At 34.9% G+C, this 18452-nt stretch overlaps 1 protein-coding gene across 1 annotated transcript in view; it reads left to right on the forward strand.

Moving 5' to 3' along the window:
- PCDH15 (protocadherin related 15) overlaps positions 1 to 18452 on the forward strand; it is a 920738-nt gene that overhangs the window by 638587 nt on the left and 263699 nt on the right. Inside the window, exons 17-18 of the mRNA XM_061162074.1 lie at positions 6524 to 6603; positions 15268 to 15361. Of these exons, the coding sequence (XP_061018057.1) occupies positions 6524 to 6603; positions 15268 to 15361 (174 nt within the window). The remainder of the gene's footprint in view (positions 1 to 6523; positions 6604 to 15267; positions 15362 to 18452) is intronic.

The raw sequence follows: 18452 nt of genomic DNA on the forward strand, positions 1-18452 counted from the left end.
GTGGACAGAGGAGCCTAGTGGGCTACAGTCCATGGGATCACAAAGAGTCAGACAAAACTGAAGCGAGTTAGCAAGCATACTGTTAATGTTGTCATTAGCTTTGTTTTGAAGTTAGGTGTCTTGCCTAAGAGACAATAGTATAGTGAGTGATGAAACCTAGGTTCCTGGCTCCAGAGCCTATCCAAAAACTCTATGATAAACCCAGGAAAGATGACTGCTATCATACTTCTCTTAGATCTTGAATAAAGGACTCATGTTGGAATTGACTGATCAAAAATAAAAGCATAGGAAATGTTTTTGTGCTAAGGCTAATTCCTATCTGTTATATCATGGAAAATATTAACTAATAGTAGAATCTCCTTTTTAAAGATGAAACAGTCACTATTATCTCTAAATAAATAAGAAATATCTTCCAATTAATTATAAAGAAACCTAATTGAAGTGATGAGAGAAAGAGTAATATAATTGAAGTCTTTTGCATTTCCCATTTGCCTATAAGATTAGTGCATGGCATAAATGAAATAAGGCATGCAAATATAAGTTCTGATATTATAGTAAGTAGTCAGTAACTTTTAATGTAAGGATTCACTATTCTATATCATATATAAATTTTTGTTCATCATGTAGAGAAGGCTGGCTGTGTGATGTGATGTGTGTTAGTCATTTAGCCGTGTCTGACTCTTTATGACCCTATGGACTGAAGCCCACCAGTCTCCTCTGTTCATGGAATTCTCCAGGCAAGAATATTGAAGTGGGTCCAGGGGGTCTTCTTGACCCAGAGATGGAACTTGGGTCTGCTGCATTGGAGGCAGATTACCTTCTGAGCCACCAGGGAAGTACAGAGAAGGCTGGTTAGACTCATATATTTAAAAATGTTTTTAGAAATATATGTTAGATCACACATATGTACATTATCAAATCTTAATCCTCCCAGAATAATTGTTTCTGCTGATTTTTTGAATTATTATTCATTATTTCTCCACTTTGATGTTGGTACATAGATACCAACACCATGGTAGTTTAACATGGTAAACTACATGATACTTTAAAAAATGTTAACAGAAGTAATGGATATATTTCACAACTCAAATCCAGATACCACCACTCCCCCTTGTTTAGCTGATCAAGAATTTATGAATCCTCCCTAATTACTATTCTGTTTGCCACAGATCCTGAAACAATAGCAAAGGATTGGCTAAGAGGATAAGGAGAAGAAAACAATCAAATAAGGATTTTCATATAAATCCTGGATTTTCAAAGTTTCCAATAAAGGCACAGCCTCACATATGAATGAAATAGGCAAATAACTGGCTCATAGTCAAACAAAACTGAAGAAATATTCCACAGTACCTCAGGGATTGAAAGTAATTAATTTGGCTGAAAAAAACACTGAGAATTCTGTAGGAATTCCTCTGTTACTTTAGTAACTTAACAAAATAATGGCTTGTATAAATAAAGTAACACGACATTCACAGTGCTCTAATCTGATGAAAATAATATTAAATATTAGAGTAGATCTGATACATTAGAAGCAAGGTTTAACATTCATCTGGATTTAAAATTGTTTGCACAAAGTTATCTTACTTCAGAATCTGTTTGTTCTGGCTTTTATGAAAATACAATATAATAAATTTTCTCTCAAAAACAATAACAACCACATGCCAAAAACAAAGAGACATTGATAAATCTGTAACAATATGATAGGTAAAAATGACTGACTGAAAGAGGAAAAACAACAGAAAACATTTAGTGTGAACTTTTTAGTGCTAAAATATATCTCCAGATACAGCTTAATTCTGTGTTTCTTGAGGAAGTATCATTTGTAATTCCATTTTATCTTTCTCACTAATATGTATCTGGGAAAGAACCAAAAACAAAGGGGACATATCAATCATATGCTGTCAATTCAATTGACTGTGTGTATGTGTTTATTTTCTTTCTTAGCCTTTACACTTGCACTTGCATTATAATTAATTTAATGAATTTTAAAATTTTAGATTTAGATTTAACTGGAATATTTCAAAGATATTATCATAAGTAGCTTGTTTCATTGTATTTTGCTATTTTATTATATTCCATTTTGTGTGTGTCTATGAGTGTGTGTATGTAATAATGCATAATAATGCAATAACCTTATTAAAAAATAAACTAGAATCTTGACCTGGGAAAAATGATCACATTGTCTGCTTAATTAAAATAGGCTATGGTGAAGGTACAAGGGAGAAGACAGAAGTACTAGTCAGATGATTATTACTTAAATCCATGAGGGAGGTGGTATTTGGAGTTCAGAGACAGCCAGATACTGCAGATATTTTAAATATAGACCCAGTGGGATTTGCCAATGGGTTACATTAGGGATTAAGAATGTTCAGTTAAGGTCAAGTGGTAGAAAGTTGTAGTTATTGCTATTTACTGAGATAATGAAGACTGAAAGCAGCAGTGGGAGAGTAGCAAAGAGATCAGGATTGGGGATTTTAACATTTTAAATTGGCAGTGTCTATAGTTCATGTCCAGTGGGTTCTCAAAGCAAGAATACTGAAGTGGTTTGCCATTCCCTTCTCCAATGGGCCACGTTTTGTCAGAACTCTCCACCATAACCTGTTCATGTTGGGTGACCCTACACAGCATGGCTCGTAGTTTCATTGAGTTAGACAAAGCTGTGGTCCATGTGATCAGATCGGGTAGTTTTCTGTGATTGTGGTTTTCAGTCTGCCCTCTGATGGAGAAGGATAAGAGGCTTATGGAAGCTTCCTGATGGGAGAGACTGACTGAGGGGGAAACTGGGTCTTGTTCCGATGGGTGGGGCCATGCTCAGTAAATCTTCAATACAATTTTCTGTTGATGGGTGGGGCTGTGTCCCCTCCCTGTTATTTGACCTGAGAGCAAACTATGGTGGAGGTAATGAAGATAATGGCGACCTCCTTCAAAAGGTCCCAGCAACACACGGCTACACTCAGTGCCCCCAACCTGCAGCAGCCACTGCCAACCCACGCCCCTGCCAGAGACTCCTGGACACTCACAGGCAAGTCCGGGAGAGTCTCTTGTGGGGTTACTGCTCCTTTCTCCTGGGTCCTGGTGTGCACAAGTTTCCAAGAGTCTGTATGCCCTCCAAGAGTCTGTTTCCCCAGTCCTGTGTAAGTTCCGGCAGCTCTATGGTGGGGTTAATGGCAGCCTCCTCCAAGAGGGCTTATGCCATACCCAGGTCTACTGCACCCAGAGCCCGTACCCCTGCAGCAGTCCACTGCTGACCCGTACCTCCTCAGGAGACACTCAAACACAGTTCTGTCTCAGTCTCTGTGGGGTCTGTGGGTGATGGTGTGCACAATGGATGTGTGAGCGTCTCTGGCGGGTATCAGGTTTGATTCTAAATGCAATTTTGTCCCTCATCCTGTCTTGCTGGGGCTTCTCCTTTGGCCCTGGGCACGGGGTATCTCTTCACAGTCCTTCCAGCACCACTCCAGTACCTACCATCTATTTCTGCTTTATTGACTATGCCAAACCCTTTGACTGTGTGGATCACAACAAACTGAGGAAAATTCTTCAAGAGATGGGAATACCAGACCACCTGGCTTGCCTCCTGAGAAATCTGTATGTAGGTCAGGAAGCAACAGTAAGAACTGGACATGGAACAACAGCCTGGTTCCAAATCGGGAAAGGAGCACGTCAAGAGTATATTGTCACTGTGCTTATTCAACTTATATGCAGAGGACATCATGAGGAATGCTGGACTAGATGAAGCACAAGATGGAATAAAGATTGCCGGGAGAAATATCAATAACCTCAGAAATGCAGATGACACCATCCTTATGGCAGAAAGCGTAGAGAAACCAAAGAGCCTCTTGATGAAAGTGAAAGAGGAGAGTAAAAATGTTGGCTTAAAGCTTAACGTTCAGAAAATAAAGATTATGGCATCTGGTCCCATCACTTCATGGCAAATAGATGCAGAAACAGTGGAAACAGTGACAGACTATTTTAGGGGGCTCCAAAATCACTGCAGATAGTGACCTACAGCCTGAAATTAAAAGATGCTTGCTCCTTGGAAGAAAAGTTATGACCAACCTTGACAGCATATTAAAGCCAGAGACATTACTTTGCCAACAAAGGTCCATCTAGTCAAAGCTATGGTTTTTCCAGTGGTCATGTATGGATGTGAGAGTTGGATTCCAAAGAAAGTTGAGCACTGAAGAATTGATGCCTCTGAACTGTGGTGTTGGAGAAGACTCTTGAGAGTCCCTTGGACTGCAAGGAGATCCGGCCAGTCCATCCTGAAGGAAATCAGTCCTGAATATTCATTTGGAAGGACTGATGCTGAAGCTGAAACTAAAATATTTTGGCCACCTGATGCGAAGAGCTGACTCATTTGAAAAGACCCTGATGCTGGGAAAGATTGAAGGCAGGAGGAGAAGGGGACAACAGAGGATGAGATGGTTGGATGGCATCACCGACTCAATGGACATGAGTTTGAGTAAACTCTGGGAGTTGGCTATGGACAGTGAGGCCTGGCGTGCTGCAGTCCATGGGGTCACAAAGAGTCAGACACGACTGAACAACTGAACTGAACTGAACTGATAGTTCATCTGTTGGGATCCAAACAGGGTACTGGAAATAGGTCTAAAATTCAGAAGACAGGACTGGTTTAGAGATATGAGAGTCTTCTGCATAGAGATAGTTTTAAAGCTCTACAGTTGGATGAAGTGACTAAGTGAGGTCCAAGAACAAACCTGTGGAGCATCCAATGTAAGTATCTCTTATAGATGAGGAAAAACCAGTCAAAGAAAATAGGTAGTAGCTGATAAGATAAAATTAAAAGCAGGAGAATATGAAGTTATGAAAGTCATGCAAAGGAAGTGTTCTATCAAGGTGACATTTTTAACTAATTCTACAAAGCTCTGAGCCACCATCTGAGCCACCATATGGTGGCTGTCTGCAGTGTGGGAGACCCGGGGTTTGATCCCTGGGTTGGGAAGATCCCCTAGAGAAGGAAATGGCAGCCTACTCCAGTACTCTTGTCTGGAAAATCCCATGGACAAGCCATGGGGCTCCATGGAGGAGCCATGGGGTCACTAAAAGTCGGACATGACTGAGTGGCTTCACTTTCTTTCTTTCTACAAAACTTTGTCCACAAAGCACTGCGTTCAGTAAATACTAGAGACATGGTTCTATCCCTGGGTCAGGAAGATCCCCTGGAGGAGGAAATGACAACCCACACCATCATTCTTGCCTGGAAAATCCAATGAACAGAGGAGCCTGGCAGGCTACATGCCATGGGGTCACAAAGAGTTCAACACAACTGAGCTACTGACACACACATACACACACATTATTATTTAGTTGCCCTTGGACTCTGGAATTTGTGTGGTCTCGGAGGTTTCTGGCCACCCATCTGTTGTGATAGCTGATAGGGCTGTCCCATGACCAGGGCCTTGAAATCCATGTCCAAGCCACCTGATCTACCTGCAGAAACAGTGCTCCCTGTTGGTCCAGTAATGGGATTTCATACTCAACCTCTCATGGCTGGGATAGTTATTGTCCAGTCTTTGAAAGGACCCCATACAACCCCACTTTCTTAGATCCTGCCAACTCCAGAGAAGTGTCTACCAGTCAGAGAGGTTGGGATCTCTGCCAACCAACTAACATAAATAAATAGTAGTTCCCCTTCTCTTGGGGTCATACTTAGGCAGATCCCTCTTATATTCCTTTTATATCATCCTTATTTCTTTATTCACCCCTCTTCCATAAGGGAATGTAATGGATCATTGAAAAGGAAATTATTGGATATTTTAGATGGCAAACTCCCAGAATCTAGTGCCACAATATAGAATGTATATCTTTATTTTGGGTAAGAGAAACTCAGAACTCAAAGGCAGAAGCTGTAGATTTTGTTTTCTATGACTTAAGAAGGGGGAAAAAAAGGTTAATATTTACTGAAACAATGTGCCAGAGGTTAGTCTATGTGTTTTAACACAGATTATTTCACTTAACCCTCTCAACATCTATTAACTTTTGTCTAGTTTTCACTTTACAAATGAAGAAATTGAGAAATGATCATACAATTAGCAACTGGAGCCCAATTTTTAATTTCAGGCTCTCTGGCTCCAATTTCAGAAGTCTTAACCATAAAGTTTTATAGACAATATATTTTGAGCAGAAAAAGAGAAAAAAAAAGTGCATTAAATTATTTTGACAATGTGTGGAGTCTAACATATTTCTTTGAATTATTCATATAAAATTAAATAAACTCTATGAAAATCATTACTATATTTCCCCCACTGATAAGATTATGTATACATTCAGGGCATATTATTCTTATTCACTGTTGTAGCTTTCAGATGAAAAAGAATGACAGAAATGCCGGGATCTGGTATTTACATGCAGTCATTAGCACATATTTTAATCTTTATTCTATAAAGTATCATGGATCTTCTGTGCTATTAGTTTCAAGTTTCTAGTATCTGTATTATACTGTACTGAATAGAAGCCATATCAATTACTTGATAATTAAATTTATGTTTTCTCTCTGAAGGCGACTGATCGAGAGGGAGACCCAATAACATATGCCATTGAGAATGGAGATCCACAGCGAGTTTTCAATCTTTCAGAAACGTAAGCTAATCGTTTCTAAATATTTACTTTTTTAATTTTTAAAGTGTTAAACAATATACTGGTAGCAAGAGAACAGACTTTTAATCAAAGACTTTCAGCTGTCTGTAGTTTTTTTTTTTTACTTTTTTTCCTACATATATTAGTGAGAACTGGGGATGAGGGGGGGTGGATAATTCTGAATCCAGATCATACCCAGGAGACTATTTATTTATTTTAAATGCTTTTACTAGGTAGAATCCACTGAAGTGGAAACATTTCATTTGCAGTTATAACCTGGGATTAATTAGATTCCTTTAAAGTTGTCAGATACTACAAAAAGTAACTTGGCACTAAATTGTTCATTCAAAGGGAATTTTGTAAGACAAAGTATAATTCAGATGCATTTAAGGTGTCACCAAAGTCTATCCTTCAATTTTTGAGTAACAGGTATATTCTAGAAAAGCTAAGATAAAAATATTTCATGTCCATTCTAAGCCTCTTTTAGGTCTGTGTTCATGTCATTCTACTCCCCTCTCTGAACATATCAGAGGTAATTTCAGCCATAACCATTGAGGAAACTGACAGCAGGCATTAAAGAAGGCATTGAAGTCAGCTTTGTTTCTCTTCTGCGATAGCAAAGTGGCCGTTCTGCTGTCACATGCGGCTGGTTGTCAAAGAGATGCTCTTGTTATCTCTCTGATGTTTTCTCTGTGGTCCTGAGTGATTTTACTCCCTGAAAGGGATGGAAATCTAAATGTAGCTGATGAGTATAAAGTGAAAAATTTGGCAAATTAGTCAAACTCTGCTTCAGTCTCAGGAGCACGTGGTGCACAATGACGTTATCAAGAGAACTGTGGATGGTCACTTGGTCTTTTAAGAAACACCTGAAATTTTGCATTGAAAAGGATGGCCCAGCCATGAATTTGTATGCCTGCAAACAGTATTTCCCAGAGTTTTAGATTTCACAGATGAATAAGCTTCCATTTAAAAAATGGAAAGACAGATATTTTGAATTTTCCCTGATAGGTACATACAAATCATAAATTAGTTATAATTTGCAATCATCCTTAAAGAAAGAAAACTGTGTAAAAGAGACATTTTGACAGTAATTGAGACTGCATGGTACTGGCATAAGAATATGTCTGGATAACAAGGATAAGCTTAAGAGCCCAAAAATAATCCCTAATATTTATAGTCCATTGATTTCCAAAAGAAAGGGCCAAGACAATCCAATTAGAAAAGAATAATCTTTTCAATAAATAAAGTTGGGACAGCGCACAAAGGAATGAAGTTGGACCTTTACCTCACACAATTTGTAGAAATTAACTCAAAGTGAATCATAGACCTAAATAAAAAAGGTTAAACTATGTAATGTAGAAGAAAATACAGAAGTAAATTATAGTTTAGATTAGGCAATGCTTTTTTATATATGATGCTAAAAGCAAAAGTGATTAATGAGAAGACCAATACGTTGCACTTATCAAAATTTGAAGAAAAAAAAATGATTCAAATGGCATGATCATGAATTTGAAAGACAGCCCCTCAGAATGAAAGAAAATATTTTAGATACGTATGTGACAAGGGACATATATGGAATATGTAAAGAACTATATCTCAAAAATAAACAGATTAATAACCTAAATAAAAATGAACAAGAATTTAAATAGACATTTATCCAAAGATATGTATATAGTCAATAAGCACATGAAATATGCTCATAATCACTAGTCACTAGGGGAAAGCAAATTAGAATCATGAAATACCACTTCACATCCACTCAGAATGGCTATAATGACAAACAAAGGAAATAGCATATATGGGTGAGGATGTAGAAATATCAAAATTCTCATATATTTCTGGTGGGAATGTAATATGTACATTCTGTAAAACTATTTCTCATTTTCTCTAAAAGTTAAACCTAGAGTTACCAGAAAACTCAGCAATTCCATTTGTGTCTATTCAAGACAAATGAAAACACATGTCCACTTAAAAAGTTGTACAAAAAATATTTATAACAGAATTATTTAAAATGGCAAGATGTGGAAAACAACCCAAAAGTTTGTCTATAGATGAAATAATTTAGCAAAATGTGTATTCATGTGGTGGAATATTATTCATCAGTAAAGAGAATTAAATACTGAAACATGCATGAACCTTGAAAATAAGATACTGAATGAAAGAAACATAAAAGAACACATTTTGTATGATTCCATTTGTATTAAATGTCCAAAATAGGCAAATCTATAGAGACAAAAAGTAGACTACATGTTTCCTGAGGCTGGGAGATGGCAGAGAATAGGGAGTGGATACTAATGGATACAGTGGTGAAAATATTCTAAAATTGATTCTGGTGATACTTAAACTACTAAATTTATTGAATTTACACCTCAAATGGGTGAATTCAATGATATGTGAATTATATGTTAATAAAGGCGATACAAATAAGAAAATAATGAAACTTTCACCACTATTCTCTGTTAAGGATTTCCATTCCTGTGTTTATCTGTTTTTCTCTTGATGATGAAGGATTTTACAACTGCTGGATGTGAAATCTAATGAGCTACCAGTTTTGTCAAAGACACTCTCACTCGTGCTGCTACCTTAGCAAGCGGTTCTCTTCTACTTTCTCATTTATGATTTTGAAGCCAAACAGACAAAAACCTAACTGGGAATCAGAGGTTCTTTAAGGTGTGAAAGATACCAATGCAGCATCCTCTTTGTCTGAATTGAGCTAATCAGACAGAAATATCCTTGAATGCAAAGTGCTTCCAGAGAGCTAGAATAGGTCAGGTCTCTGTGATGATTGCATGGTCTCTTTCAGTGATCATTCTTGATTCAGGGTCTGTACACTGAGCACATTGCCTTTTATCTTATGGTGATTTTATTTCAGCCAACACATTGCTCTTGTTCCCACTGATATGTATAGGCTGGTCTAGACCCTTAGCAATATATTTCAACACATTTGAAATAGAAGAAAATTGATACTTTAATTCCTGCTTCCTTTGATACTTCTGGGATACTTGTGCAAATTTGCATCACCACTTCTGTGTACGTTTTAAGGAGTTGAGTAATTCAGGTGCTCTCTCCAAAAATAATAGAAAACAATTGATGTTCTCTCTTATCAGATGCTTCAATTCATCTAAGTAGTGATCTTGGTTACATTTTCCTTCTTAAAACAAAAAAAGTACATGCTTATTGTTTATATTAAACATTATATTATTTTATTCTATAATGCCAGAGTTAACAATAATCATCATTATGATATCATTACTTTACCTTTTCTCCATTGAAATAAAAATATACCAAAACATTTTTATAATTTTTAAAAAATGTTAGTAGTAATGAATAATCATTTAGATGCTAATATGGATTGACTAAGTGTTGAATTGTTATATGCATTTTATTTAGATTAGTGGATTAGTTGTATGGCCAGGGAAAAAACTTCTTCTTTACAGAAAAATGCTTCTTCCTTAAAGAGAACAATCATCCATTATGCAGATCATTTAGCACCATGTATTAAATGGTTAGATCTTTATGGTTCTCTAGCATAATGTATTAATAACTTTATGTCTGTTCTAATAGTTGTATATTATTCATCAAATATTTGTTCAGTAAGCATTCACTATTAAGTAAACATTTAAGCCAGATGTAGAGAAACTTCCTTTGTAACTATTATGACCAATATATAAGTTATTTATTGCAGGAGATTGAGGAATTCTTATTGATTATCATCATTGTAGCATAAGGCATGTGATGTAACACTTAAAGGCTAAGTGCTAAACAGAAGAACCCAGAGTTATTTCTGCCCCTTGTTAGAATTTTCTTTGAAGATTTTATATCTTCACCGGCATTTTTATTTCTTTCTTTGTGACTAATTAATTTTGACACTAAATTTAAAGCTTGATTATGTTTTTCATGTCAGTTTAAACTACACTGAAGATTAATATATAAAAAATATGATATGCATTTTTTTCTGTCAGCTGTACTCTCAAAATACATACTCAGTAATCCTTTTCACACTACTAGTTCATGTCTCCATCATCTTCTCCCTAAACTACTACCAGTATCTAACTCTTTCTATTGGTCTGTGTTTGTTAATCACTAATTACTGCTTAACATGGAATGCCATATTGAACTAGAAACAATCACACATTTTGAAGTACATTCTAACCTCTCTATCATTTTAAGGCCTGAAAAAATGATGCCCATATCTGCATGATAAGTCTGTGAAAGACAGACACTTGTATAAGTGTAAATAATATCAATCACAACTAGTGGAATATATTGAAAAAGATTAAAGGAAGACCAGAACACAAAGCATGAAACCTGTGAGACAATCTCTTTCAATGAGTAATTATGCTGCTGCGGTAGTTCCTAATAAATGATGCATTTGGAGAAAATGAACACTTAAATAGCAGGTTGGTTTGTTTGGCAGTAGATACCCTCTACTATTTTTAATCTACATTGTTTAAATAACTTTTGAACACTATTTTTATGGTTTGGCAAACCAATTCATTGTCTAAAAGAGCTTGGTTTTCTCAAACACAGTATATTTAGCACTATAGCCTTAGTGTTTGGTGAGGGGATTCTGTGCAACATAGTTAATATAATTGAGGTTAAATTCACATAGTATATAATTAGCTATTTTAAAGTAAAAAATTCAGTGGCATTTAGTAGACTCACAATGTTCTACAACTATCAGTTCTATCTAATTCCATAACATGGTCATCATCCCAAAAGGAAGCACAAACCCATTAAGCAGTTTCTCCCTACTTGCCCTTCTCCTCAGCCACTGGCAATCACCTAATTATGTTCAACTTCTGTGGATTTATTTATTTTGGATATTTCCTATAAACAGAATGACACAATAGGTGACGTTTTGTGTCTTACTTTTTTCACTAGGTCTAAGGATTTCAGAGTTCTTCCATGTTGAAGTGTATCTCTGTACTTCATTCCTTTTTATAACTGCATAATATTCTGTTACCTGTACACACAGCAATTTGTTTATCCATCCATACATTGATGGAAATTTGGACTGCTTTTCTGTTTTGGCTATTGTCGATATTGTATATGTGTGTGTGTGTGTGTGTGTGTGTATGTACTTTGCAATACTAAGCACTTTTTTTCAGTTCTTTTGAATATATACCCAGAATTATAACTTCTGGGTCATAATATTGTATTCACTTTTTGAGGAACTGTCAAAACTGTTTTCCATAGTGACTGACCTTTTTACATTCCCACCAGCAATGTAGAAGGGTTTCGATGCCTCCATGTTTTCATCAACACATTATTTTCCTCGCCTGTTTTATTAATTATAGTCATCATAGTGAATGTGAAGTAGTATTTCATTGTAATTTTGATTTGTTATTTCCCTGATGACTAATGATGTTGAGCATGTTTTCATGTGCTTATCTGCCATTTGTGTATCTTCTTTGGAGAAATATCTGTTCAAATCCTTTGCCTATTTTTTAATTGAATTGTTTGTTTCTTTTGTTTTTGAGTTGTACCAAGTCCTTTATGTATTTGGAGAACTGACTCTTATCAGATATATGATTTGTAAATATTTTCTCCTATTTTGTAGGATTTTTTCACTTTATTGATATTGTAGTTTCATACACAAAAAATTAACTTTGAGGAAATCCAATATATATTTTTTCCTCTTGCTGTTCATGCTTTTGTTACCATATTTAAGATTCCATTGTCAAACTCCAAATCATGAAGATTTATCTCTATGTTTTTGTCTAAGAGTTTTATGGTTTCAGTACTTACATATGGATTGTTTATCCATTTTGAGTTTTTTTATATGGTTTTTTTTTTTTAATACATTCTTTTGCATGTAGATCTCCTGTTACCCCAGCAACCATTTGTTGAAGAGACTTTTCTTTCACCATTGACAGATCTTAGAATTCTTTTGAAAATCAGTTAGTCACAGACATATAGGTTCATTGACAGACTCTCAATTCTATTCACCAGTATACTTAGTCATTTTTGAGTGCCCTAAATTTCCAAGAGAGTCTCTATTTAGTTTACCCTTCCAGGCTTTTGGTTTTCCACTTTATGCTTCAAATACAATCTGTTGCCTTAGGTGACTGCAGATTGCTCCCTGACATACTGTTTTCCAGGAATACCCACTGCTTTTTCACCTTGAGTGAATTCTGTTTTTTAGACAAAACAAAGACAAAGCTATGTTATTCCTTCAGGCAGCCTTTGAGACCAGCTGGAATAGACAAACCCAATATTTGTGAATAAGGGTAGTTTTGCTGCCTCAGACACAGGACTAGAGTATCACACTGGGGATGTTGATCACCATTTTTAAGACCACTCTAAGTCAGGAAGAGATGGGGCAAGGATAAGAAAAAGGGAACAAATCTTTATTATCAGCAATTTTTAAAGTCACCTTTTTCTTAAATCTACCTCCATTTGCGCGCTGTCAACCTTTGACTGTTTTCCAGAGTCCTATCAAAGTTGCTTCATTTTTTGACACTTCTTTGGAGAGATCACCTCTTCAAGCTGTCTGGGTCACCCCTTTTACTGAATTCAGTACTGTGCAATAGATTTTAAATTATGTAAAATTCAATTAGCACTATTATTGATGTTTTACCAGGAGGGAGTCTCACATATTTTTAGTATGTTTGATAGGATTTGCGTCATTCCTAAATGCAGCCTAATGTATTGTGCCCTATAGCTTCCATCCAGCAGATAACAGAGTCCTCCTATCCAGTTATTTCTGGAATTTCTTGAAAGGATGCTTGTGTGGACTCATAAGCTAGTCTTTCAGCTATAAACACCAAAAGACAGTTACCTATTCTTTCTCTGTTTTCCCATCTTGCAAGTATCCTGTCTATTACACTGTAACACAAGGCACATATTATCTTAAGCAAAGAACTATTTCCATAATAATTATGAGACCATGAAAAATAAGCTATTTAGGTATAATATGGCTCTAAATTCTTATAAAATATAAATTTCTCGTGTTTTTCTAATTTAATGTACAAGGAATGATATAGTCTTGAACTTTAAACTGAGGAGGAAAATGGAAAACAATAACTCAATTTTTTTCTTCCTTTCATTGTACTGTGGATAAGTTTTCAGGTTTTATATTTCTTAAGTTAACTTGTGAATAAGTCTCAGAAGTAATAAATGTCTTACTTTTCTCTTTGAATGTCATTTTAAATGAGATTATTCAAACCATTTACAGTGTGGGAAGTTGATCCAAACCTGATTGTTATGAACTAATCCGGGAATTGGTTTTCAGTTATTTAACAAAACATTTTAAAATGCACCAGAAGCAAAGTCAATTTTTTATAGTCATACCATATGTTTAAAACTTTTCTTTTAGTCCATATCAATAACAACAATAAAACAAATAGAATAACTGCAACTCTGATCTTGATTCCTTGGCATTGACTCTCTGTACTCAACTAGCATATGTGGTGTGAATTGTTTAAATTCCACTGTAGGGGCAAAAGCACTTGCATTAAATGAAAGCTTTTTATCTATCAGAAATAATGTGCTTTTATACTTGATAAATATTTTAATATTTTGTTAAATCAATGTAACCTCTCCTCAAAGTAGATGCTTATTAGACCTTAATTAAAATGTCACACACAATATTAGACTGGAATATCTAAGACATAAATGTAGAATTTGTTTTAAAGAACATTATAAGTGACAAACTGTTATAAAACAAATTACTTGGAAGGATAAAATCTTAAATATTTCAAAGTATGTATTCTAAACAGTGAAAAGGTTGATTTAAAAATACTCTAAGTATGAGAATTTTCCCAAAGGCTGCTCATGTCCCATTATACATAATGCTTAAGAAATGTCTAAATCTCAAGAGAGTAACAAAATGGTTAAATTGTTAGTATATCAACAAAAGCATTTGTTTTTTTTAAGCATTTGTTTTTATAAAATATGAGAGGATGAATGCTCATAAAATTATATTATCTTGAAAAAAATGTAAATATGAAGCCTAAGTGCTCTTTTGAAAGCAATTATAATGTATTTAAATATGGTTATAATAGAAAATAAAAAAGAAATATTAAAAAATAACCACAATATCTGTGAAATTTTTGATAATTCCACTGTGTATTTTCCAATTTTCTACAATAAGCCTCAGTCATATTGAAATTTGCAAAAAAAAAAAAAAAAAGGAAAAATAAATTTTAATCTCTAAGTTTTATCAAAGATGAAATGCAGTTGTTTGAATTTCGATAGTGGTCACATATATGACAATGAATGGGAATGGTGAGCTATTGCTAGATTAAAGAAACCACTTCTTTACTCATAGGATTTTGGAACAACTAAAGATTAATGGACTCTTTTACCCTGGAAATAATCACAAACAAGATAGATATTTTTCTTCCTGGGATGAATTAGGCAATATTCTGCTCCCCTCCCCACCCCCCCCCCACCCCCCCGCACCTTGGAGGCTATAGAATCAACCCAGTTACCTCATTTAGTTTGGCAATTTTTCATTATTGCTAAGAAGCTCAACAGCTTTAAAAGCCTTTTTCAATTTTCAGCATGAATCCTAGAAACAAACGTCTTAAATACTCAAGCTATGTTTGTGGAAGGGGGATAAAAAGAAACTATCAAGGTTAGCTCACAATAGTAGGAAGACTCCCAGTGATGTAATATCTTTTTGTGCCTCATCTGTTTGTTTGTTTTCTCTGTCACTAGTACTGGAATTCTAACCTTAGGGAAAGCCCTGGACAGGGAAAGCACTGACCGCTACATTCTGATCATCACTGCTTCTGATGGCAGGCCAGATGGGGTGAGTACTCTCTTGGGGAAAGGGTTTTAAAAAATAGTACTAAAGAAATTGAGAAAACCGTATAGTTCTACCCTCTGAAATGATTTGTTACAACCATTAATTTGTGAATTAATCTTTTTTTCACTTGGAAAAGCTACTTAAAATTATTCGAAGTGTTTTTCTTCTTGAATGAGGTCTTTTAATCGATGAAACTATACTCTGAACTTGTTATGGAGCTGAAACTTTTGACTTGATAGAATAGTAGACACTTGGGATTAGCTTTCTAACCCAATTAATGGGGAAAGTGAAATCTAGCTTACTGTAAGAAGTATTTCATTGTGTCCATCACCAGCTTAGCCTGGCAGGTCTGGCAGTTTGACCATGTAGGAACCAAATTCCTTGGTGTCACTTTTTTGAGGGCAGGGGACAGTGGATGGAAGGTCATTTGTGTATAAATATGGTGAAGCACTTAGGAAATCATGTTGACTGTTTCCACAGGTTATTGTGGCATAATGACTAATAGTGCAGAATATTGACTAATCCTTGATGACTGAAGTGGTTTGAAAGGGACCATAATTCTAGAGAAGATAAACTTCATTTCCTTTGCATCTGAAAATCAATATTAAAAATAAATAAATTGTTTGCTTATGCAGGAGTATTTTAAAATCATTTGGTTGCATTCAATCCACCTATCCAGAACTACCACCATTCTGAGTTTTAAGTAATATGATAATGCATTTGTTGACAATGATTTATTAGTCTTTTCTCCCACCATTTTGGTGTTAGAAAGTGTTTTTTTTCTTTAGTCAAATGCTTATGGGCTTCCCTGGTGGCTCAGATGGTAAAGAATCTACCTGCAATGTGGGAGGCCTGGGTTTGATCCCTGGGTTGGGAAGATCCCCTGGAGAAGGGAACAGTTACCCACTCCAGTATTCTGGCCTGGAGAATCCCATGGACAGAGAGAGGAGCCTGGTAGGCTACAGCCCACGGAATTGCAAAGAGACACAACTGAGCAACTTTTACTTTCACTTATGGGTAAACTCAGCGCTGTTCTCTGGAAATAATTTCAAATTCAGTGTAAGTGTCTAGGCAATACTCACCCAACCCAAATAGCAGCATATCTCCAGTTTACTTGACATAACTTCTTTGATCACAAAATAGACTGAAGGAGCATATAATACTCTCCTCACATTTATTTGTAGAGAATCGTTGTGGAAAGTTTATCATGGTCAGAACATACAAATTGATAATAGGCAGTTTTATCATCTTAATTAAAAATAACAAAAATAGGTAATGCTAATTATTTAAATTTGGTAATTGCAGTCTGCCCATAATGTTATTTTTCAAACATTAGATAACAACTATATGTGAAATATAAAATATGCACAACACTTTTAGTAAATAGTAAATCCAAGTATAAGCACTTAGAGATTAGACAAGTGAGTAAAAATAAAATCTAAGATTAATTTTTACATATTCAATTCCCTTAATTAATACAGTGTGTCTGTGTAAGACATATGTAAAGAAGTCAGTGAGAGTCTTAAGAAGAAAATGATTGGAAACTTGACTTAATGACGAAAGATTGATGGGCAAGTTGGCTGGGAAATAACTGAGGTGGAAAATTCTATGGAAAGGGAGGAATTATTCAGCATAGATTAAGGGGTATAGTTAAAGTGAAGTAAACATAATAAGGAGGTTTTAGCTCAACCATTTGATATATGTCATGTTATGAATCATAAATTAATGGAAATAATACCATTAACACTAAGACCTTCAACCACTGACTTTAAAAGGAAGATTTCCTAGACAAGAATAAAGGTGGAAAATAAATTTATTAAGCTGTCTGTCATCATATCAATCTACTAATTATGACTGCCCACATCAAAAACTGAAAATAAGTTCTGGCTAACATTAGTGGTTTAGTTCTTTCTAGAACTTTTTTTTTTTTTCCCATTTATTTGCTTGTTAATTTCAGTTCTCTTTGGCCAGGACACTGAGCATTTCTAATTCCCCCAATTTTTCTTTCTATAAGAATGAATACATTTTAAAATTCTGATTCTTTTAAGCAAATTTGTTTTATTTACAGAAGTTTATATCAGTAGAGAAAAAAACATTTAAATTTTGAACAAAAGCTTCTTCAGTCAGCTTTATCATTTATATAACTTTAGAAATTTGACTTATACATGTGCACATATAGTGGGTAGTTGAAGAATAAAATAATTACAAAATATAATAGTGTTATTTTTTAGAGCACTTTCCTTATGTAAGCATTTAAATGTATGTCCTTTGTAGACTTATAGTAAAATTAATATTTTAACTTTAATAATGATTGTTCTTAAGAAAGATATTTAATAAGCATGGAACCCTGGTAAATTGAATTTTCTTAATTCAAAAGAATCAACAGCAATGTATGTAAGATAAATTGCAAAGATATAATTTACATATTGCAGAATAGAGTCAATGATTCTAATGGGTAGCCCAGAAATGTATTTTTAATGATGATTCAAGTAATCTTCAAACCACTTTCTGAGAAATACATAAGCTGGAAGTTATTCTATATGTGTTGATTACATTTCTGCCAGATAAATGGCTATTTTTTATTTCATATACAGTCTCTAAGATATGGATAAATAGATCTATATTGTCCATAAACTGCAGCCCGAATCAGCACAGAAATGGTAGACTTGTTATTTAATTTTTTACCTCACCTAGTGATCATTTCTCATCTATATCACTCAGTTACAGACCACAGCCGTTCAAGACCCAGTATAATCTAAAATCATACCACTCCATAGTGTTAATAATCAGAAGTTTAAAGAATAAGATGGACATCAGTACAGTAGATTGACAGGAAAATACAGATAGTTTGGCACTTTATGCAATCAGTTAGAAAGAAGGTCAGCAAACTCTAATGTGGCAACTCTTGAATTTCAGGTCCAGGCTGTCCATTTTAATGTCTCATTCACTCTCAGGCAAACTGGGAGCTACTGCTACCATAAAGACACATCTTTTTACTGGCTTTAACAGTAACACAACTTTTAAACAAGATATAATATTTGTTAAACTGATTTTTATTTTTAAAACAATGTAGTTCTCTTAGAGAAATTTTGGA

Source organism: Dama dama, chromosome 15, assembly GCF_033118175.1.
Source record: "Dama dama isolate Ldn47 chromosome 15, ASM3311817v1, whole genome shotgun sequence".
Taxonomy (NCBI): Eukaryota; Metazoa; Chordata; class Mammalia; order Artiodactyla; family Cervidae; genus Dama; species Dama dama.